Genomic DNA, 21,279 nt, shown 5'->3' on the forward strand with positions numbered 1-21,279 from the left:
TAGAACAACCACTAAAAAGTTCATACAAAGTGATACACTCATAGCCACTATAGCCAAATCAGAATGTAACTCTGAAAAAGGTTCAAGTAACTCACAGGAAGGCGGAAAGAAGAAAAATTTAAAAATTAAAAACAGAGGAATCACAGAAAACAACCAAAAAGCAGACCTAAGTATTAGTGTATCAATAATTGCACTAAATATAAATGGTCTATATACACCAAAAGACAGAGATTAGAATAGATTTTTTAAAAATGATCCAACTTCATATACTTCCTATAAGTCATTCACTTCAAATAGAATGATAAAAGTAGGTTGAAAGTCAAGGATGAAAATAAATATACCATCCAAGCATTAATTAAAAGTAAATAGGTGTGGTTATATTAATACTAGACAAAGTGGATGTCAGCAAGGAAAATTATGAGGAGGAATAGAGGAATATTACATGTTAATCCACCAAGAAGTCATAGCAGACCTAATTGTCTAGGTACCAAACAACAAAACTGCACAATATGTGCAGCAAAAACTGACAGAACTGATAAGAAAAACAGACAAATGTACTGTTACACCTGGATACTTTACTACTTCCCTGTCTTAAATTAATAGAACAAGAAGATGGTGTTTAGAATCTAATCAACGTTTGTAGAAAACTCCACCTAACGAAAGAACACACATTATTTTCAAGTGCCATGGAACATATATCAAGAGTAACCATATTTTGACACACAAACCTGAAATGACTTAAAAGAATTGAAAACACATAGACTTTGTAATTGCTCATTGAGGCATCGCTGTGAAGGCTACTTTAAAATTCTTGGTAGATAATTCTGACATCTGTGTCATTTTGTTGGTGTCTTTTGATTGTCTTTTCAACTTAATCTATACCTGGTTTGGGATATATTAGATATTATGTTATAAGATTCTAGATCATATTTAAATCTTGTGTTTCAGCCTTTTTTGACACTTCTCTGTTGGGTAAGGTCACCACCTTGTTACTGCTAGGTTGGGATGGAAGTCCAGATATTCCACCTCACCTCTGTGGACACCTGGGAGAGGAAGGCTGCTGGACACAGTTGGAGTTAAAGTTTCCCCTCTCTGCATCCTCAGATACCACTGTGGCTGGGAGAGGGAAGGGCACATCATTACTGCTCCCCACGTGGTCCCTACTGACATCATGTAGGGTGGCCTTCAGGCTTGTTATATCATGTTATAACTATAAAAGTTAAGAGTCTCTCACCATTTATTGGTTATTATCAATGTTTCCCCGTTAACAGATGGAAGTTTTACCATATGGTATTGTTCTCTGATTTATCGATTTAAAGGCCCAGAAAGATTTGCTTTGTGACATAGACAGAGATGCCAAATTTAGACTGTTGTAATCATTTATCAAAATTTGCCTCCCTGCTGCCACTTTCTCCTCAGTGTGTTAACATGCTCAGGTTTCTCCCATCTCAAACAAAAGAAAACAAAATTTCCTAGAATCCACCTACTCTTCAAGTCCCTACCTCACTGAACTTCTTTAAAAAATAATTTATACAAATTGTGTCTGTTATTCCCTCTTTAAGCTACTGTAATGTGGCCTCTCCTCACCCCACCCCCAAATCATCAGTGATGTCTTCTCAGTCCTTACCTTACCTGACTTTTCCTCAGCTTTGGATGATGTGTAACTACTCCCTAGGTGAAATTCTCTTCCTTTGCTTTCCACCACCTCTCCTACTTTTCCTCCATGTGTGTCCCTGTTCTTTGTGAGTTCTTCCTTAGCCATAGAACTTTGTCACCTGTGTCTTTTGCAAATTGTACTTTCTGCTATATTTTCAGCTCATTTAGACCATCACCTGGTAGGTAGCTGGCCATACACAAATAATTCTTCAACTGAATGGTCTATCCCTTAAGGTTAGTTATCCTCGGTGTTCCATTCTTGGCCCTCTTCTTTACTAATTTTATTTCTTTTCCTTGATTGACTTTTTTTTTTTTACCCATTTTTGTGGCTTTGATTATCTTGTGGATTGAGTTCCCCTATCCCCTTCATAAACCTTCCAGCACCCTTTCTCTTTGATAGCACTTATAATTATTATGATTAAATAAAGTCTACATATACAAAAGTATTCACACCAAGTTAAGAAAACAGAAAATTTCAGCTTCTCTGCTTGGCCATTCTATATCGAGTAAACATGGCAGGCTTGAACTTACAACAACTTCACCAAATGAATACTTGCATATAATGCAAATATATAAATTTGATACTTGAAAGTTTCTGCTAAGTTGTTTTACATTACTAGTCACAGAAATAAAAATTACCGTATACATATATCATTGGGTTCACTTTTTTTTTTTTTTAAGATTTTATTTATTTATTTATTCAACAGAGATAGAGACAGCTAGCGAGAGAGGGAACACAAGCAGGGAGAGTGGGAGAGGAAGAAGCAGGCTCCTAGCGGAGGAGCCTGATGTGGGGCTCGATCCCATAACGCCGGGATCACGCCCTGAGCGGAAGGCAGACGCTTAACCGCTTAACCGCTGTGCCACCCAGGCGCCCCATTGGGTTCACTTTTGACCTGTAAACTATGAGCCTCAATAATTGATTTAATCCAACAAATTACTTATTTATACTGATATTAAAAAGTACTGTAAACCATTCCTCCCTTAATTAAACATTGTACAGGAGATCTTAGATACTTCTGCAGTAAAATAATAATAGTAATAATAATGTCTATAAAAACAGGAAAGAAAACAAGCCCCATTTTTACAAATGATGTTATTTTTATGCAGAAAACACTACAGAATCAACAGATAAATACTTAGATTAAGAAATGTGCTTAAGTTACTGGGATTAAAATTCCTATGCATTAACTAAAATAATCCTATTTGTTGTAATAGACACATCTCAGTGGCTTAACATCATTTTATTTCTTATCCAAAAAAGAAAACAAAAAACAAAAACCAGTGTTTGGATCTTTTAAAATTACCATTACTCGTGCCAGTGAATGCATACCTTAGACAGTAAGCTCCATGAGAATAAGGGCCACATCTTAGTCATTTCCTGCTGGTATTTCTAGCAGAGTGATCTTTCTAAACTGTAAATCCATGGTGTAATGCCTCTCCAACTTAAAGTCCTTCTAAATATTCCTCATTACCTCTAGAGTGAACCCCAAGCCCCCGCACATGGTTGGTACGCAGCTTTGCATGGACCAGTCCCCGTTTACCACTTCAGCTTTATCTGCTCCATCTCTGCTCCTCAACATGGTGTTTCTCCCAAGGGGCTGTAATAACTCTTTCATCCATGCCTCTGCACTTACAGTTTTTTTCTCTCGGAAATGTCTTTCTCACCTTCTTTGGTAATCATCTTTTTTTTCTTTAACAACCCAAGTACCATCAGAATGTCTTCCTCTATCCTCTCCCCTCTCTGCTTTCTCTGCTCCGTCCTTCCCACCCCTGAGATCAAGTCTGAGCTTTGTCCTTCCTTCCTGCCTCCATAACACTCTTCATATCTACTAAGATGCTCACTTGTTACTTCTTTCTCTCCCCGCCAGCCTATGAGCCGGCAAAAGCAGGGACCCTGTGACTTCTTTATCTTTAGATGCCAATGCCTGCACAGGTGTGAAGCCCAAAAGATACTCAATAAAAGTTTACAGAAGAGGGAAGATCGGAGTGGACGCAGTTCAAGTGAGAATGTTAAGAGATTTATCTCACAGAGTGGCAGTAAAAGGTGAAGAAAAGGTAGTGGTTTTAAAATAGATATGCCTGGTGATGGAGGACTTCCCAGTGCCTAGCTTGGGGAATACAGAGGCCATTCATCGCCATTCATCTTGATGGGAAATCCAAAGAGAATGGAATTATGGCGAGGGGATCAGAATGATATATTACTTAAACTTTGCTAGTTTCCATTGGTAATTATGACATTAAAGAATTGAAAAATAGAGATATTTTTAATGCCCAATAAAATATGTATTTTAAAATTAAAATTAAATTGTATGTATAGACACACACACATAATCATATACAGAACGGAAGTGATGTGAAACGAGTATTCAACATCTAACCATATCTCTCCCTGACTAAATGGCTTGGAGGCCAAGGTAGTAATTTCTGCTTTATGTTGTCCCATGGGGATCACAGAGTCTTGTCAGCACCAATAATCCTAAACTTTGAGATAACTTTTAAAAACCAAGAAGAGTCTAAGATTCTATGAGATAAATGTATCTTCCCTTCAGTATCTAGCTTCCTCTATCAGAGGGATTTAATACACATATAAATGGATGAGGATTTAGAACATTCCAAAGGGTGTGTAGGCTACGTGGAACCACCAGTTCTGTGGTTCTCTCAGGCAGGACGTGGAGAGACCCTATGTTGCCGTTACAGATTACGGATGCTCCAGCCCATCGCTAGACTTGAGAAACAGACCAGGAGATGTGCCCTGGTCTCACTGTGTGCTTGAGAAAACGCTGTGATCCTTTGTACAGCAGTGAGTCATGTCTGTCTGTCTCGTATAGATCACGCTGGTTATCCGCTCTGTGTACCATTTTGTGTATTGTACACACTGCCTGGCCTTTCCCTTTCAATGCTCCTTCCCAGCATCATGGAGTCAGTGAGAGAGACTGGCTCAAGTCTCAACCAATGTGTCTTTCTCTCCCCTGATCCCCTTAATCCTGGCACTCCGGATAAACTACATTACAGTGGTAGCTCTTGTGTTCAACTTTTCTCTTATGCCTTAGGACTTACCAGAGACTGCTTCTCCCGTTCTTCGCCCCACCACTTCAGTATGCATGTAAACCTCTTGATTAGTATCAATTAAGGGATTTCCTTGGCTTTTATGTTAAATTGTTAGTAGAAAATAAATACTTAATTCCACTTATTTAGCATATACTAAATGCTAAGTATGTATTATTTTTACCCTTCTCAACAACACAACTATAGACAGGTACAGTTTATCCCTATTTTATAGAAGAAAAAAATGAGAAGGAAAGACTAGAAGCTCCTTGCCTCAACTATACCCCAAGCAGGGCTGGAGCCCATCCGTCCGATTCTGAAGCCCTGCTCATCCTACTACCTCTCATTACATCACTCCCCTGGGAAGGTGGATGATTTATAGTTACTAGAAAAGGAGGAAAAAAACATCCATAATTTTAAAAACAGAGTTTTACAAGTGACTTAAGAGGCATGCCTTGTGAAGTGGGGAATGACTCTTGCAATGACAGTCATAGTAATTACTGTGTACCCCACTCTAACTTGGGGTTATATATTCTTTTCCATCCTAGGTCAGATGTTATTAACATTAAGTAAAGATTTGTAGTGTCGTGGTGATTAATTTATTATATCAACTGAACTGGGCCATAGGGTTCCCAGACATTTGGTCAAACGTCATTGGGGGTATTTCTGTAACGATGTCTCTAGATGAGATTAACACTTAGATAGACTGAGTGAAGCCGGTTGTCCACCCTAATGAAGGTGGGCCTCGCCCAGTCAGTTGAAGACCTGAAGAGGACAAAACTGCTGAGTATGAGAAAACTTACCTGAGCGATGAGTTGAGACAATCATTTCCTGCCTTTGGACTGAAACTAAAAAATCAGCTGTTTCCAGGTTTCCAGGCTGTCAGCTTTCAGACTTGAACTTATACCCTCAGCTGTCCTGGGTCTCCAGCTTGCCAACCACAGATCTTGGGAACTCCATAATTTTGTGAACCAGCTCCTTATTTTTTGTAGATACATACACACACACACACACACACACACACACACACTCTACATGTACCAGTATATGTGTGTGTACGTGTGTACAGAAAACGAATAGGCATGTAGCCTATTGGTTCACTGGTTCTGTTTCTCTAGAGAACTCTGACTAGTACAACTGTTTCCTGCCTGCCTTTTCTTCAGAACTGCTCCCAAGCCTCTCATTATTTCTCTCCCCCTTCATGACACCCACTTCCATTATGTCTCCCTACTTATAGCTGCTTTAGAACGCTGCTCACAGAATCACTGCAGGGAACTTATTTTTCCAGTAACACTGCCAGTCACATCCTATTACCCTGCCCCACTTGTACTCTGTCTCTCTTCCTCCCACGGATGTGTGTACACACTGCCCTACACGCAGTACATCAGCCATCCAGTGGGACTTCCTGTGATAATGACAATATTACAGATTACTGCTGTACAATGTAATAGCTACTAGCTGTATGTGATAGTGCACTTCTCCAGAAAAACAGAACCAACTGGAGAGATGGACAGACAGATTTACAATAGGAAGCTGACTTCTGTGATCATGGAGTCCGAGAAACCCTGAGATCTGCAGCAAGCAAGCTGCCAGGAGAGCCAGCAGGAGAGCCAGCAGGATGGTGACAGTCCTGAGTCTTAGTCCAAAGGCAGGAGAAGCCTGATGTCCCAACTCCAAAACAGTCCGGCAGACAGAAAGAATTCTTTCTTTCTTGGCCTTGTGTTCTGTTCGGGCTTTCAAAGGGTTGGATGAGTCCCATTCACAAGAGGGAGGGCACTAATGTTGATCTCATCCACAAGCACCCTCACAGACACCCCCAGAAATAATGCTTAGCCACATGTCTGGGCACTCCATGGCCCAGTCATGTTGACACATGAAAGTAACCATCACACTATAACATATGGCTACTGATTACTTAAAATATGGTTAGAGCAACCAAAGAACTCAATTTTTAATTTGATTTAATCTTAGATAATTTGAATTTAAATAGCGATACATGGCTTATGATTATTGTATTGGACAACATGGCAGTAGATGGTCTCAGTCCTAGACAAGAGCTCTAATTGATGTTTCAGGACCATTCAGACTGCTTCTCTGTGTATAGCTTCCACCTGGGCTTGAAACACTCCCTCAGGAAGAACCAAGCCACCGTGTAAGAAGCCCAACTACCCTGAGACTGCCATGCTGTGAGGATGTATAAGCTAGCCACAGGGAGAGAATGTGTTGAGAGACACAGACAGATAGCGACCCATCTGTTCTAGCCATCCCATTTGAAGCATCAAAAATGTGAAAAAAGGAATTATATTGGACCTGTAATCCAGTCAGGCCTTCAGATGACCAGCCAGAGCTGCCATCTGACTCTAAGCACATGAAATCCCCAAGCAAGAAGCTCCAGCTAAACCCACAGAACCATGAGAGATAATAAATTGTTGTCATAAGCCACTAAGTTTTGGGGTGATTTGCAAAGCAATACGTAACCAGAATAAAAACATACTAAGGAAATCACGGTTCCCTATTTCTCTGGCTCCCCTAGTTCCCAATTTCTTTTCCTTTCTGTTTCCTACTTCCTTGCTTTTTGTTGGGGTAAAGTTGTATGCATAGAACTGAATTTGGGAAAGTCACAATGATATGGCCTTCAACTATCTTGGATTTCTGATCTCATGTTTAAAAGGCCTTTTTAAATAAAGTTATACTGTTTTCCATCCTGCTTTCAAATAGGCCAACTTGGTTAAAAAAAACAAACAAAAACAGAGAGACAGAGAGAGAGAGAAAGAGAGAAAAGACTCAAGCAAACTCGCAAATGAGAGGGGAGAGGTAACAACCAACACCACAGAAATACAAGCAACTATAAGAGAATTTTAATGAAAAACTATGCCAACAAATTGGACAATGTGGAAGAAATGAATAAATTCCTAGAAACACATAGATTACCAAAATTGAAACAGGAAGAAACTGGAAACTTGAACAGACCAATAGGCAGCAAAGAAATTGAATCAGTAATCAAAAAATTCCAGACAAACAAATGTCAGGACCTGATGGCTTCACAGGTGAATTCTACCAGACATTTAAAGAAGAATTAATACCTATTCTTCTCAAACTATTCCAAAAAAACATAAAAGGAAGGAAAACTTCCAGATTCATTCTATGAGGCTATCATTAACCTGATAACAAAACCAGATAAAGAGTCCACTAAAAAAGAGAACTACAGGCCAATATTCCTGATGAACATAGATGCAAAAATTCTCAATTAAATACTACCAAGCCAAATTCAACAATATGCTAGAAAAATCATTCACCATGATCAACGGGAATTTATTCCTGAGTTTCCAGGGTGATTCAATATTTGCAAATCAAAATATGATACATCACATCAATAAGAGAAAGGATACAAACCATATGATCATATCAATAGATGCAGAGAAAGCATTTGACAAAGTTCAATATCCAGTCATGATAAAAACCCTCAACAAAAATAGGTTTAGAGGGAACATACCTCCATTAATAAAGGCCATATATGAAAAGCTCACAGCTAATATCATCCTCAATGGGGAAAAATGGAGAACTTCCTCTCTAAGGTCAGGAACAAGACAAGGATGTCCACTCTCACCATTTTGATTCAACATAGTACTGGAAGTCCTAGCCACGGCAATCAGACAAGAAAAGAAAAGAAAAAAAGGCATCCAAATAGGTTAACTTGGACCAGTGCTTGCCTTTTTCTTCCTTACTAAAGGCCATAACTAGTTAATACGGTCTAACACTCTGGTCTTTTTCAGTCATTTATCTCTGAAAAGTTGAACCTTGGAAAACATATAGCTGTGCTTCAAGATGAATATTTTAACATCTGCTTTGCTGCTAGAAGAAAATGGATGGGAGGGGACAGGGATGTATGGGGTACACAGCCATGCGATAACTAATACCTCTTACATGTAACAAGAGTAGTCATGTAGTGAGATCCTATGTGAGCTACACATACAACTTATAAATTGTACTATTTGACACAATTCTATAGCCTTGAATATTATCCTTCAATTTGATAATACTTTTTATTCTAGTAAGCTCAATATCTATAAAAATTCGAAAGAAATTTATTATTAAATGTCATGGAAACAAATGTTTAGAACAAGGTTTACTATGTTATAGTTGTTCTGAGTGTAAATGACACTAAACAGATTTTGGATCTGAAATGTCATCAGGACTCACCACAGCAGTGATTTTTCTTTTCTATTCCAGTTCTAAGGACAAAGGGAATTGGCTATGGATAATTCGTATCATTTCAATCAACGAAATTCATGTAATGGGCTTCCATCTGAGAAGAAAAACAACTTCCTTGTATCCGAAGATCATGGACAGAAAATCTTAAGCGTACTACAGAATTTTAGAGAACAAAATGTCTTTTATGATTTCAAAATAATCATGAAAGATGAAATAATCCCATGTCATCGCTGTGTCTTAGCGGCATGCAGTGACTTTTTCAGGTACTTCACCTTGTCTGTCTATGCCTCAGATTTTGTGTTATCTATTTTTCATAACTACTGAATGTCTCCCCTACAGGAGCGTGCAACAGTAATTTTTAATTCTTAAAATAAAAGCTAATTAGAACCTAGATTAACTAGTGATTTTTGAATATGAAAATTTAAGACTACCTTTTTTAATAGTTTAGGTCTTTCCAGGTCAGCATTTTCTAAGGTTGTATGGAACACTGGTCCCTTGAAATGGTCTGGAAAAAAACTGTTTTGATCTAGAGTCAGTTTTGTTTGGGGGAGTTCTTGCACTGTATTGTTTAGAAAAAGAGGAGAGGACAGATGGATTAAAAAAATGGAAGTATAATTGAAAGAAAATGAGTCTGAGAGGAAAACCGAGTTCAGTCAGGTATCCATGGGTTATACAAGGGAGAGGGACTCACACAGAGGATTTCAAGATTTCTCCTCTCTTTGACAAAGGTATTCCTATAGGGGAAAAGTACCTCCAGGAGCATTTCTGGAGAACACCCAACTTGTTCTGATTCTACGCAACCTTCTGAATAGAACTTGGTTCCCCCTGTAGATCATTCTGCAGGGAATGTCCTAGTCATGACACTGTTAGAACCCCCTGTGGTGACAGGGGGTTTCTGATTCTGCAAGGGTAAGTGTCATACACATGACCTTAGTACTGCAGTAACTATCGAGGTCATACCATCCCGTGAGGCCTCTTGGTCAGACACACAAACCTGTCTTGGTGACATCCTGGCCTTCAGCCCTCCCAGTCATACTGCAATAAATTTAATCCTAACTGCAGTATTTGCATTATGTTCAGTTTTAGAAACAATTTTTATTTGAAATAAGCAGGATTTAAATCTATACTAAAAAAATTTATAAAAACAGAGTAAGATTTAAGATATAAATATACTAGATGCAAGTTAACTTATACTGATTTTAATCCTTAATTAAATCCCTGTTTTACTACTAGCATCTGATTAGACCTCATCCCTGTTGCTCTGGAGTGAATTAGCAAAAGTGTATTGATATTCACTACTTGCTAAACTCCTGTTCCTGGGGGGGCTTCCTCCTTGAGTGGCGAGCAGTGGCTCAGTGCTGTGTCCCACCTCACTGGGGACGTGGAAGCTACACCTTTGCCCTACCCAGACGCTAGTTCTTTCTCTGTTCTTTTCATGTCTTCTCTCGGGTAACCTAAGCTATTCTTCGAACTCCACTGGGGCCCTCTCTGTCCCTGTGCTCTGCCACTCTATGGTTCCACCAGTTTCTCCTCAGCTCTGTTCCACTGCAGGTTTTCTTCCTAGTGGCCCTACCTGACAAGTGATCTCTTCCTGACAAGAAGCTGGATGCTCTAACGGTTAAGCACCTGGCCTCTTAATATGCAGGCCCTACATTTAAATCCTGGTTCTGCCACTAATCAGGTGTGACCTTAAGCAAGTGACTTAATTTCTTCAGGCCTCAGGTTCCTTATTTGCAAAAATTAAGATAATAAATGAGAACCTAACTTGCAGAGCCATTATAAGGGTTAAGTGAAGTAATGTATATGTACTGATTAGGACCCTGTCCGCTACATTCAACTAATTCTAGATACTATTATTACTATTATTTCCAAACCTAGCAAAAAATGGGCACAATCTGGTACAAACACACTGGTCGATTCCCTATCATGTTAACAAAATAAGAAGTCAATGTAAGCGTTTGGATTGGCAGCCCTCTACTCTTCATGTACAAGTTATTAGTTAAATGTATCTGCACATAATTTCTGTCTACAATATTTTGTTCAACCTACTCTTAACTTTTATAGATCTCCTTTAAATTTTTTAAAATTACTGTTAGAACAATATATTTTTAAAATTTTCCCCCTGCTTTGAAGTAACACAAATGGTACTTTTACAATGCCCTAGAGCCCTTATTATATATAGTATTTTACTAAAGGAATACACAGTTCATATAAAAATATATGCAAATAAAGACTGAAATTCTATAATTTACACTCTTATGTGATGAGGACACTAATTCATAGTATTTGTGTCATCAAATTCACTGGAGTACTGGGAGGAAAAATATAAAATATCAGGAAAGTGTACAATGCACGAGAAGTACACTTTGTAATGATTTTGGAAAGTGAAAGTTACAAATGGGATGTAGAGTCAGGGAGAGAAGACTGAAGAGGAATCACACATATTGTACAAGCACTTTACGATAATATGGTAAATTTGAGATGGATATTAACTGGACACTTTAAAGATGAACAGGATGAAGTCTAGAAATATGATCCTACTTGTGTCTTCTCAAAGAAAATGTTTTCTGATCCTGTGTGTTTTTAACTTATCACCAGCTTCCACGTTTTCTTTGAGCTAATACTTTGCAATGATTAGCCCACTTATGCCTCTGAAAACTCCGTGAAACAGAAACAAGTATCCCCATTTTCAGATGAAGAACTGGAAGCACAATGAAGTCCTCCCACTAAGGTCACACAGCTAATAAGTGACAATGGCCAGATACCCACCCAGACAGCCAGATTCCGGAGGCCAGGCTCTTAATGTTACCCTAAACCGATGATCCGTTATGATTATGAAGACTGGATTATGTCTTCATAATCCAGTATAATTATCATCACTGTTTTATACTGCTAAGGCGACATTACTGAAATACCCTACATGACGCAGAACATGTGTGTAACTTGTGTAACTATATTCATTTGTGTATTAAGAACCCAGGAGCCCAGTGGGAAGGCGCTTTGTCATCCTTCCTTGTCCTGAGGGGTGTTCGTAATTGGAAGTCCCCTTGTGCTTCTCGGTCGGATACTAGTGCTTCCTGAATAGCTTTGGTTACCCTCTAGAACAGGTTCAAAGAACTAAACTGGTTACCCCCAAGAACTTGAGCACCGAGGGGTACTGCTCACGAAAGTATCCTGGACGATACCGGTACAGACGCAAAGCAGTGTTAAACCAGAAACCAGAACCAGTCATCAGTCCTACCGAATGTGCAGCTCCTGGTGGTCCTTAGTTCTTTCTTGGAGCTCTTTGTCTTTAATCTCAGCCTCCACTTGCTGTCCACAGACAAGCTATGTCCACGCCACAGCATGTCTGTGTAAATATGAATCGTTGTGGATATGAAGGCAATAGAAGGATAGCAAGAGTGGTCTACCAAAACCAATAATAAAACATGTCTTAGTCTCCAGCCCAAACACTGGCAAATAATTTATATTTTCACTTAAATTGAGCCCCAAAAGTTCCCACTTCCTAAGACTCTATCCCCTCGGCCAGGTTGGGATGAATTACAGCTCAGAAGAACTCAGGCTGGTCTAACTCAACTCTGGGGACCACCTCCATCTCTCAGTGGCTGTTTCTTCAAAAATTTGCTTTTCTTCGAAAATTTACCTTTTGGCTTGGCATTTAGCTCCATGAAATCACATCCCCTTTATTTCCTAAAGTGCTGTATGAATTGTGTCTCTTTCGACGTGTATTTAAATATATCTAATTTGGTGGATTTCGCACACAGACAGACTCCTTGCAGACATCCAACACCTCATGGCATTCCACCTTCCACATGTTTCACTGCTGCCAAACCGAAAATTACTTTGAAAGATACTTTTAAATCCTAAACCCAGAAGCATTATATATTTTAAGTACTTCTAGTTATCACCTGCAAAGTTGATACTAATTAACTCATTAAAAAAAGGAAATTCAGCCATTAGAGAGATTTTACCCTAATTTTATGAATAATATTGAAGAGAATGAAATTAGTTTACAAAATGTGAATCTTTTTATAGCCTCTCTGGATGAGGTGTGGTACCTCAGCTGTAATGTGTGTATTTTGCAGTATGGGAGTTCTGTGGCACATAGGTCTTAAACAGTGTGGTATACAACTATTCTAGAAATGAAAACAACTTATTAAGATGATTTTAAAATATGTTTCATAAATATAAACTTGACATGTGTGAAATATATTTTAAATCAACCTAAGGGTAAAGGAAGCATCTGGAAGGTCATGTTGAAAACTAGCATGGAATGACCTCTTCCCACTTGTCCTTCTGTGTTCTTTACTGTTGCAGGGCTATGTTTGAAGTAAACATGAGAGAGAGAGACGGTGGGAGCGTCACCATCACTAATCTGTCCTCCAAAGCCGTGAAGGCCTTCCTCGACTACGCCTATACCGGGAAAACACAGATAACAGATGATAATGTGGAAATGTTCTTCCAGTTGTCCTCATTTCTTCAAGTCTCCTTCCTAGCCAAAGCTTGCAGTGACTTTTTAATAAAAAGTATTAACCTTGTCAACTGTTTACAGTTACTGGCTATATCAGACAGCTATGGCTCCCCACGCTTGTTCGATCACGCACTATACTTTGTACAGAACCACTTTTCCCTGCTATTTAAATCCAGTGATTTCTTAGAGATGAATTTTGGAGTCCTGCAAAAATGCCTGGAATCAGATGAGTTAAATGTCCCTGAAGAAGAAACTGTACTGAAAGTTGTCCTTAGTTGGACCAAACATAACTTAGAAACAAGGCAAAAGCATCTGCCTTATTTGATTAAAAAAGTACGATTACATCAGTTATCTGAGGAGACCCTTAAAGACTGTCTGCTCAACGAAGAGTGTTTACTCAAAAGCACAAACTGTTTTGACATGATCATGGATGCCGTTAAGTGTGTGCAAGGTTCTGGTGGACTCTTCCCTGATGCTCGACCATCCACCACTGAAAAATACATATTTGTTCACAAAACCGAGGAAAATGGAGGCGACCAATATACATTTTGCTATAATATCAATAGTGATTCGTGGAAAGTCCTGCCACAGTCACACCTGATCGATTTGCCAGGGTCTAGTCTGTCTAGCTACGGAGAGAAAATATTCCTGACCGGGGGCTGCAAAGGGCCGTGCTGCAGAACCGTGCGGCTTCACATCGCAGAGTCCTATCACGACGCGACCGATCAAACCTGGTGCTACTGTCCGGTGAAAAACGACTGCTTCCTGGTGTCCACGATGAAGACACCAAGAACCATGCACACATCAGTTCTGGCGCTCAACAGATTATTTGTCATTGGTGGAAAGACCAAAGGGTCTCAGGACATTAAAAGTCTCTTAGCTGTTGAGTCGTACAACCCTCTTTCCAAAGAATGGATGTCTGTTAGCCCGTTGCCCCGGGGCATATACTACCCCGAAGCAAGCGCGTGCCAGAACGTAATCTATGTTCTTGGGTCAGAGGTAGAGATTACAGATGCCTTTAACCCATCACTCGACTGCTTTTTTAAATACAATGCGACCACTGACCAGTGGTCTGAGCTGGTAGCAGAGTTCGGGCAGTTTTTTCATGCAACGCTGATTAAAGCTGTCCCAGTAAACTGCACGCTGTACATATGTGACCTTTCCACCTACAAGGTGTATAGTTTCTGTCCGGATACTTGTGTCTGGAAGGGGGAAGGCTCTTTTGAATGTGCAGGCTTTAATGCAGGCGCCGTTGGAATTGAAGATAAAATTTATATCTTAGGTGGTGATTACGCACCAGACGAAATCACAGACGAAGTGCAAGTCTACCACAGCGGCAGATCTGAGTGGGAAGAAGTCTCACCGATGCCGAGAGCCTTAACCGAATTTTATTGCCAGGTGATTCAGTTCAATAAATACAGAGACCCATGGTTTTCTAATCATTTCTGAAAGGAGGATGTGCTGAGACATTCTAAACTATTCCAGTTCTAGAAACCTACTGTAAATCTGTTAACCTTAATAGTTGGTAACAAGGTCTTTACCTCTGAGTAAAATAAAATGTACCGTCTGTTAGAGAATCCTATGAATGTACAATATATCTGACGTAGCAGCTGCCAGAAACTTAAAACACAAAGTACATTTACCAAAAATTATACTGAATATAACTTAATCTTGGAGAATCTAGAATACTTAGTATTCTCAGATGTAAATAAAACTCACAGGCATTGATGTCTTGATTTTTAGAGTACTTTATCCATGAAAGACTAGTAAGAACAGATTTGTACCACATAGATGGGAAAAATCTCTTTAGGTAGGGAAAATGGATTATTTGCACACTATATTAGATAAAGTGAAAATTAAATTAGAAAGCAGTAAGAAGCCTGTCCCGTTACTACAGGAATAAGAGTTGCTGAATTCCTATCCTTTCCGATCATGGCTTAGCTTCTTTTAAGCCCTTCCATTTTTTCACCCCTTTTTTTTTTTTTTTTTTTGGTCAGGTAAACTTTTCTATATCCCCAGCCGTCTAAGCTGTACCCTAAACATGGCCTGATGTTTTTTGTATGATTCAACTCCCATTAAGAGCATGACGTACCATGCTATCATGCCAGAACGCCAATGGCAAGTACTGAAATGCTTTTAGAATTGCTGATTCTATTAGTTCTCAGTGTTAGTTGGTTTCAGTTTCTAGCAATATCATATTTTTCTTATTTTCTGGCTCAAGCTCAGTAAATTAACATTCTTGATTTAATTATTAGTTCTAAGTTACACCCAATTTGAGTCTATCTTAACATGTAACCCACTGAGTGAAATTCTTGGATTCTGAGGGTAGTCCTCAAATACTTTTTCTGTATCCTTGCCAGGTTCCAACATCATTGAGGATGTAGGAAATCTGACCTCTAGAGAACTGTATCCTTATGTTGCATTTCTTAAATTTTTAAATGTCCAAATCTGAGTTGCAATAAGAAATTTCAACATTTAAATTAGTACCATATCCATTTTATTTGATGACATAGACCAACTGTAAAGCACCGTGTTGCTTTACTACTTATGTAAATTATTCATAGTGAATTATTTACACAATTTTTTTTAAAAATGACTAGGTTTTTTGGTATTGATCATATTCACAACCTCCTATATCTGTTTAGATGCTTAATCATCTTTAACCCAAAAAAAGTAAGAATATCAATCATCCTTGTTCTCAGGTAGGAGGATTCTGTGTTGCAAGAGGGTATGTTTCTTTCAGAAGTTTAAAAGATATAACCATATCAGGTTTTAAAAGTGGAAATATACCTAAATAAAGGTCCTTTTATTATACCATATAAGTCTGCACAGTCATAAGCTTCAAATATATTTTTTTCAAAATAGGACAGGATATTAGACTACATGATCATGCAATTCCAAAATTGGACTGTCCCTAATCATATGACAGTTGCATAAAAAGTATTCTGTAGAATTGGTGGCCTTCCTTCCTAAGTTGGCTCTGCCCTTTCCTGTGTGTGTGTGTGTGTGTGTGTGTGTGTGTGTGTGTGTGTGCATGTGTGCAAGAAAAGAAAGATAATTCAGTGAAGGGTTTGTGTGTATATTTGTGGCTTTGGAAACAAATTATTTAAGAAAGACCATAACACAGTGAATGACCTATCTGTGGGTTTACTGAACTGTTAAACGTATATAAATAATTAAAGTAGGTTTAAAATAAATACTGTTTTAATTACTAACTGTAGGAATTGTTAATCTCTTCCAGAAAGGAGAAACTAAGGCAGAACAGAATCCCTTCCCGATCTCGTTTCATTATTAGATCACCTTGATGTCCGCCAGTCTTCTCATTGGCCGTTGATTCGTGGTAATGTTTCTAGAAACAAGGCCTAGGTAGCTCCCTCTGCATTTGATTTAATAGACTTTCTAACACACAGGGCTTGCTGCCTTTTTTCTACAGTGGCTGCAGTTTACTTGTTAATCATTTTTTCCTCATTGCCATCCCTTTACATCCGCAACTCAGTGCTCTTTGTCCGTTGTAACTGCGAGAAGTACTCTGTGCGGTCACCAGCACCCAGACTCTTCCTTTATTTACTGTCCTTCATCCTTCGCACCAGAGCAGAGCGTGCTGGGCGTGGCTCCGTTAATAACCGATCTTGTTCTAATCTTGCATCTTCTTGTAAAGGTGGCACTTTCATTATCTGTCTGCCGTACTGACAAATGGTTGACTGTTCTGCCTCCTCGAGGAGCCCAGCCCCATGCACACGTGGTCCGTGACTGAACTGCTCATATCTTTCTCACCTTGCCGACCCCTGGCTTCACTGCCCAAGAACCAGGTCTGTCATTCTGGCCTCACCCCGTTCTGGATCTCTGAAGGCAAGTCTCTGATCTCTCAAGCTTATTCTCAGTACCCCCAGAAAGAGCTGTATTCCTGTCTAAAGTTAGGTAAGAGGAAATAACACATCCCTTTATCTATGGCCTCTTCCCTGAGTCTTTTTTTTTTCTCTCAAGTCTGCTTTCCTTTCATGATCCTCCTTCAGCCAGTGTTGCATCGTAAGAGATAAAATAATTGTGCTCATTACCCAGATGGCTTTCATTCTTGTGGAAAAATTCTGTTAAATATTTCTGAATCCTTTATCATTTGTCTTGCTCCACTACATTTGGGTTATGCACGCAAAAAAAAAATTCTAATATGGTAAAATCTTCTAAAATTGAAAGTGGGTATATGGCATTATTATATATAAAGATGATTAAATTCAACATTTATATGAGATCAATTCAAAGTTAATGGACACTCCTGGAGTGATCTGCAAACTTGATTTGAAATGTGGAGCACCTTCTGTTCATCTCTTTCTTGTGAGACTGACAATAGGAAGAAGATTTGCAGAATCAAAGCTCACCCTCCCCGGAACACTCAAGTCCGGTTCCGGGCGGGCAGGAAGTGTTTAGCGCAGCAGTACTCCGCCGTGCTGCCCGGCCAAGCGACAGTGTGATTCCAGAGTGACCACACCCCGCAGCACGATTCCGTTTTTCCGAGATATCAAGAGCAACTGGGTGTCTGTACAGTGTACCCAGCTCCAGGGGCACCGTTGAGAAACTCAGAGTCAAGCAGAGAGAGAAGCAGTGTTGACATTCTGAGAGTGGGGAGGAGTAAAGGCAATGTAACGATGAGGTATGTTGTTGACGACGTGGTGTTACTTTTCGGTCCTCATTCTCAGTTTAATTGGATTCCGTGTTTGGAAGGTCTTTTATATTTAGAATTGAAAATGTTAAAACGTCTTCTGGTGGGCAGCCCTAGAGGGCAACCTAAAACGAAAGGCTGGAATTTATAGGGAAGCAGATTTCCAGTCAACCTAAGAAATCACTTGACTTCACTTTACAAAGCCATATTCAGAAGAAGACGAGTCCTCAGACTGCCCCACGGGGGATGTCAGCCCGGTATTTCCTACACAGCAGTAGACGACCAAAGATTTCCACATGCTCTTTACACATTTCCATCGTACTAGTTCTCTGCCATACGACTGAGGACTCCCTCCTCCAGTTTACTGAGCACTTCAGGCTCTGCAGAACTTGATTTCAGTGGCTCTGCAAACTCAGGGGTTCACTAGCCCCTGAGTCTACGACTGCCCCAGTTCAGGAGCAGTCTTATTGAAGGGAATTTGTTCTTTCTTTCTTTCTTTCTTTCTTTCTTTTTTTTAATCACTCAGGAAAAATCTGTAAATGGTGCTGACATTTCTAGTGCACTGCTAATAGGGCGTTTTCTTTCTCTCTACTGTGTGTGCACATTTGTTTCACAGATAGTAGAATCAGAAAGACCAGCACCTAAAATTTTCTCCTGAATTCGTTCCTGTTTTGCTGCAAATGTTGCAATCTAGTTAAATGCAATGATTTATAATCTACTTAAAGATTATATGATTTCAAAGAATATCTTTATATCCTAAAAACCTAGATGTGTTTATAAATCAATTCTGTTTGATGGCACTAGGATGCTTAATCAAATTTATTATCTAGTTAGGGAATATAATCACAGGATGATACTATTACACATTTATCAAGAGATAACTCTTCTAAATCCTAGGCTCATATTCAAACTTGAAAATAGCCTTAGAATCTAACACAGCTTCTGACGTGCTAGAGAGAAAGCCCCTCTAAATTCCAAAACACCCCGATCAGATGATTCACCCTGACAGATGATTTTTTTTTTTCAATTTCTCAGTTCTTTCAGGAAGAAAGAGCTTGATGCGTTCATTTTTGAAAAGTTCTGTTACTGCTCACACTGACAGCACTGCTGCCTCCGGGCATAGCTTCCAGGCCCTGGTCCTCGCGAGCTGTCGCCACGAGTGTTCAAAGCAGTAGCATCTCTCCTCTTCCTTTAAAATCAAGGCATCATTTTCCTGCTTGTTGAAATGCTTAGCTCTTTAAAACCTGCCACAACGGCTGGGGTTCCATGCCTTTCCTTGCACAGGTGCCTCAGAAAATCTGCCCTAATTCTCTCACCTTTCGGGTGGGCTAAGCATGACCACCACTGCAGACTCTCTTGATAATCCAGCTCTCTTAGTCCTTATAAATCCAGTCTGAGCCACGGCCTTGCTGGGTCTTTCTCCTTTTAACTCCCCCCGCAGCACCACCACCACCCCACCATCAGCATAACTACAAACACAAGTTTTCTGGGAGAGGAATTCTAAAGCCAAATTTTAGTAAGTCTTTCAATCATTTGCCATTAGATAGGGTTTTCAGACTCTTAAAAGCACTTCTGATAAACACCTTAAAAAGTACACAAAAAATAGAAACCAAAGCAGTCACATCCTTGGTGGTAAACGGGAGGACGATTTGCTTACAAATCAGTAAAGACTAGCCTTACGGTAACAAGGGTCTAAGTGCGGAGCTTCACCTACCCCGTCAGTCTGACCACACAGAGCCGGCTATTTCCGTGACCAACGCCATTGTTAAGGAATGCCGTGAGCCAGGTCACGTTATCCATCCCATTAGCTTTGACCACATTCCCTGCCACAGCTGTCCAACTAGCTCACCAAATTATGCTGTCGATTCCAAGGGTAACAAGGCGGCTGGAATAACTCCGAATACAGTTCCCTGAGTATCACGTGGTGGCATAAATATTTCTTTACATGTTTGTCTTCCTCATTTAATTGGAAGCTCTTAGGAATAGGAACAATATATTCATCATCTCTGGACCTAGCAATTAGCACAGTGCTTGCATATAATGAGACATCCAGTGAACTGATACTCTGTTGAGCCGATGTGTGCAACAAATAGATGTTACAGCCATACTGTTACTGAATAGGTCTGTTGTAACTGTATATTTTGCAACTTATTTTCATGTACAAAGGAAATAATTTTGATCTACTTTAGGATTTTATATCTTAGAATGCTGTCACATCATACTTTAGTTATGTATGAATGTGTGTGTTCTTTTTGTAATATTTGAGATCTTTCTCCTGTTCAAAGTCTGAGAAAATGGGGTTGGGTAATTTACACAACTGCAATCTGTTAGTGTATGGAGAGTTAATAACAGAGCATGTGTTGAGAGCAAGACTGCACCCCACAGCGCGCTGCCCACCGCGGGAGAACACGCACAGTTGCATAATAGAGGTATAGTTGGTTCTTGAAAGTAAAATTATAGATTCAAAGTCATTTATCCACCTAATTTTTTAGTGCTTAGGGACTATTTGTTCTCAGTGAATTTTAATTATAATATCTCATTCCATGTTTCCTTTCAAAGGTGATCGTATACAAGACAATGGCTGCAAATTCCCTTAGCGGACGTGCAACCCGCTTTTGTCCCCCATTAAAGCCTAATAGCCTCAGTGACATTTTCCGCACTCGGGGAGCTGGTGCTCCAAGCCACCAGACACTGCATACGCAGATTTTCTTCATTTCCCTATTAGTGGAATGTGGGCTTTTGCTTTGAGAAATCAGCTTTGAGAAATAAAATCAGAATTTTTGCAGGTCCATGTGAACCATATTAACATGTAGTGAAACATTTCAATTCTGTACAATAATAATTTATTAAAGTGTATCTCAGAAAAGAACACCTTCTCTGTGTATTTATTGTTACTGGAAATAAAAGCGGTGGGCACAGGCAGGAGCTGAGGTTCTCATCTTCTCGCAACCCCCCTCCCGGATGCCCTGAGCACTCTGAGGAGTCTCAGGATTCCAGAGTGTGGTGGTGGAAGTTTGGGGGGAAGATGCCAGAAGGGGCCTCCGTAGCTGTGAGAACGGGTCCTGTATGTGCTTCAAGGCGGACACCCCTGTCCGAAAGAACAGCACCCCTTAGACTTCAGAGGAGTCACGGGTATGTGAGAGACCACCCCCAGGCCCTAAGGGAGCTAAGAAAGCTGACCACAGGTCCATGAGCCACAAACGATGGCAGCAGAAGAAGCTGGATGTGCAGGGCCATG

At 39.7% G+C, this 21,279-nt stretch overlaps 1 protein-coding gene across 5 annotated transcripts in view; it reads left to right on the plus strand.

Annotated features, from left to right (window-relative positions):
- Positions 1–20,910, plus strand: part of KBTBD3 (kelch repeat and BTB domain containing 3) — a 36,605-nt gene extending 15,695 nt beyond the window's left edge. The window contains exons 2-5 of one of the 5 annotated variants that reach the window (XR_006779710.2): positions 8,935–9,179; positions 13,234–14,785; positions 16,629–18,032; positions 20,601–20,910. Coding sequence is in view for 4 of the 5 variants with exons in the window: in XM_045797676.2 (XP_045653632.1) it covers positions 8,959–9,179; positions 13,234–14,785; positions 16,629–16,682 (1,827 nt within the window). In the remaining variant the exon portion in view is untranslated. Of the gene's footprint in view, positions 1–8,934; positions 9,180–13,233 lie in introns of all 5 variants that reach the window. The other 4 variants (XM_045797676.2, XM_045797678.2, XM_045797675.2 and 1 more) reach the window with 4 other exon arrangements.
- Positions 20,911–21,279: the final 369 nt, after the last annotated feature.

The sequence above is a fragment of the Ursus americanus genome, chromosome 16, assembly GCF_024610735.1.
Source record: "Ursus americanus isolate L20-20 chromosome 16, mUrsAme1.1.p, whole genome shotgun sequence".
Taxonomy (NCBI): domain Eukaryota; kingdom Metazoa; phylum Chordata; class Mammalia; order Carnivora; family Ursidae; genus Ursus; species Ursus americanus.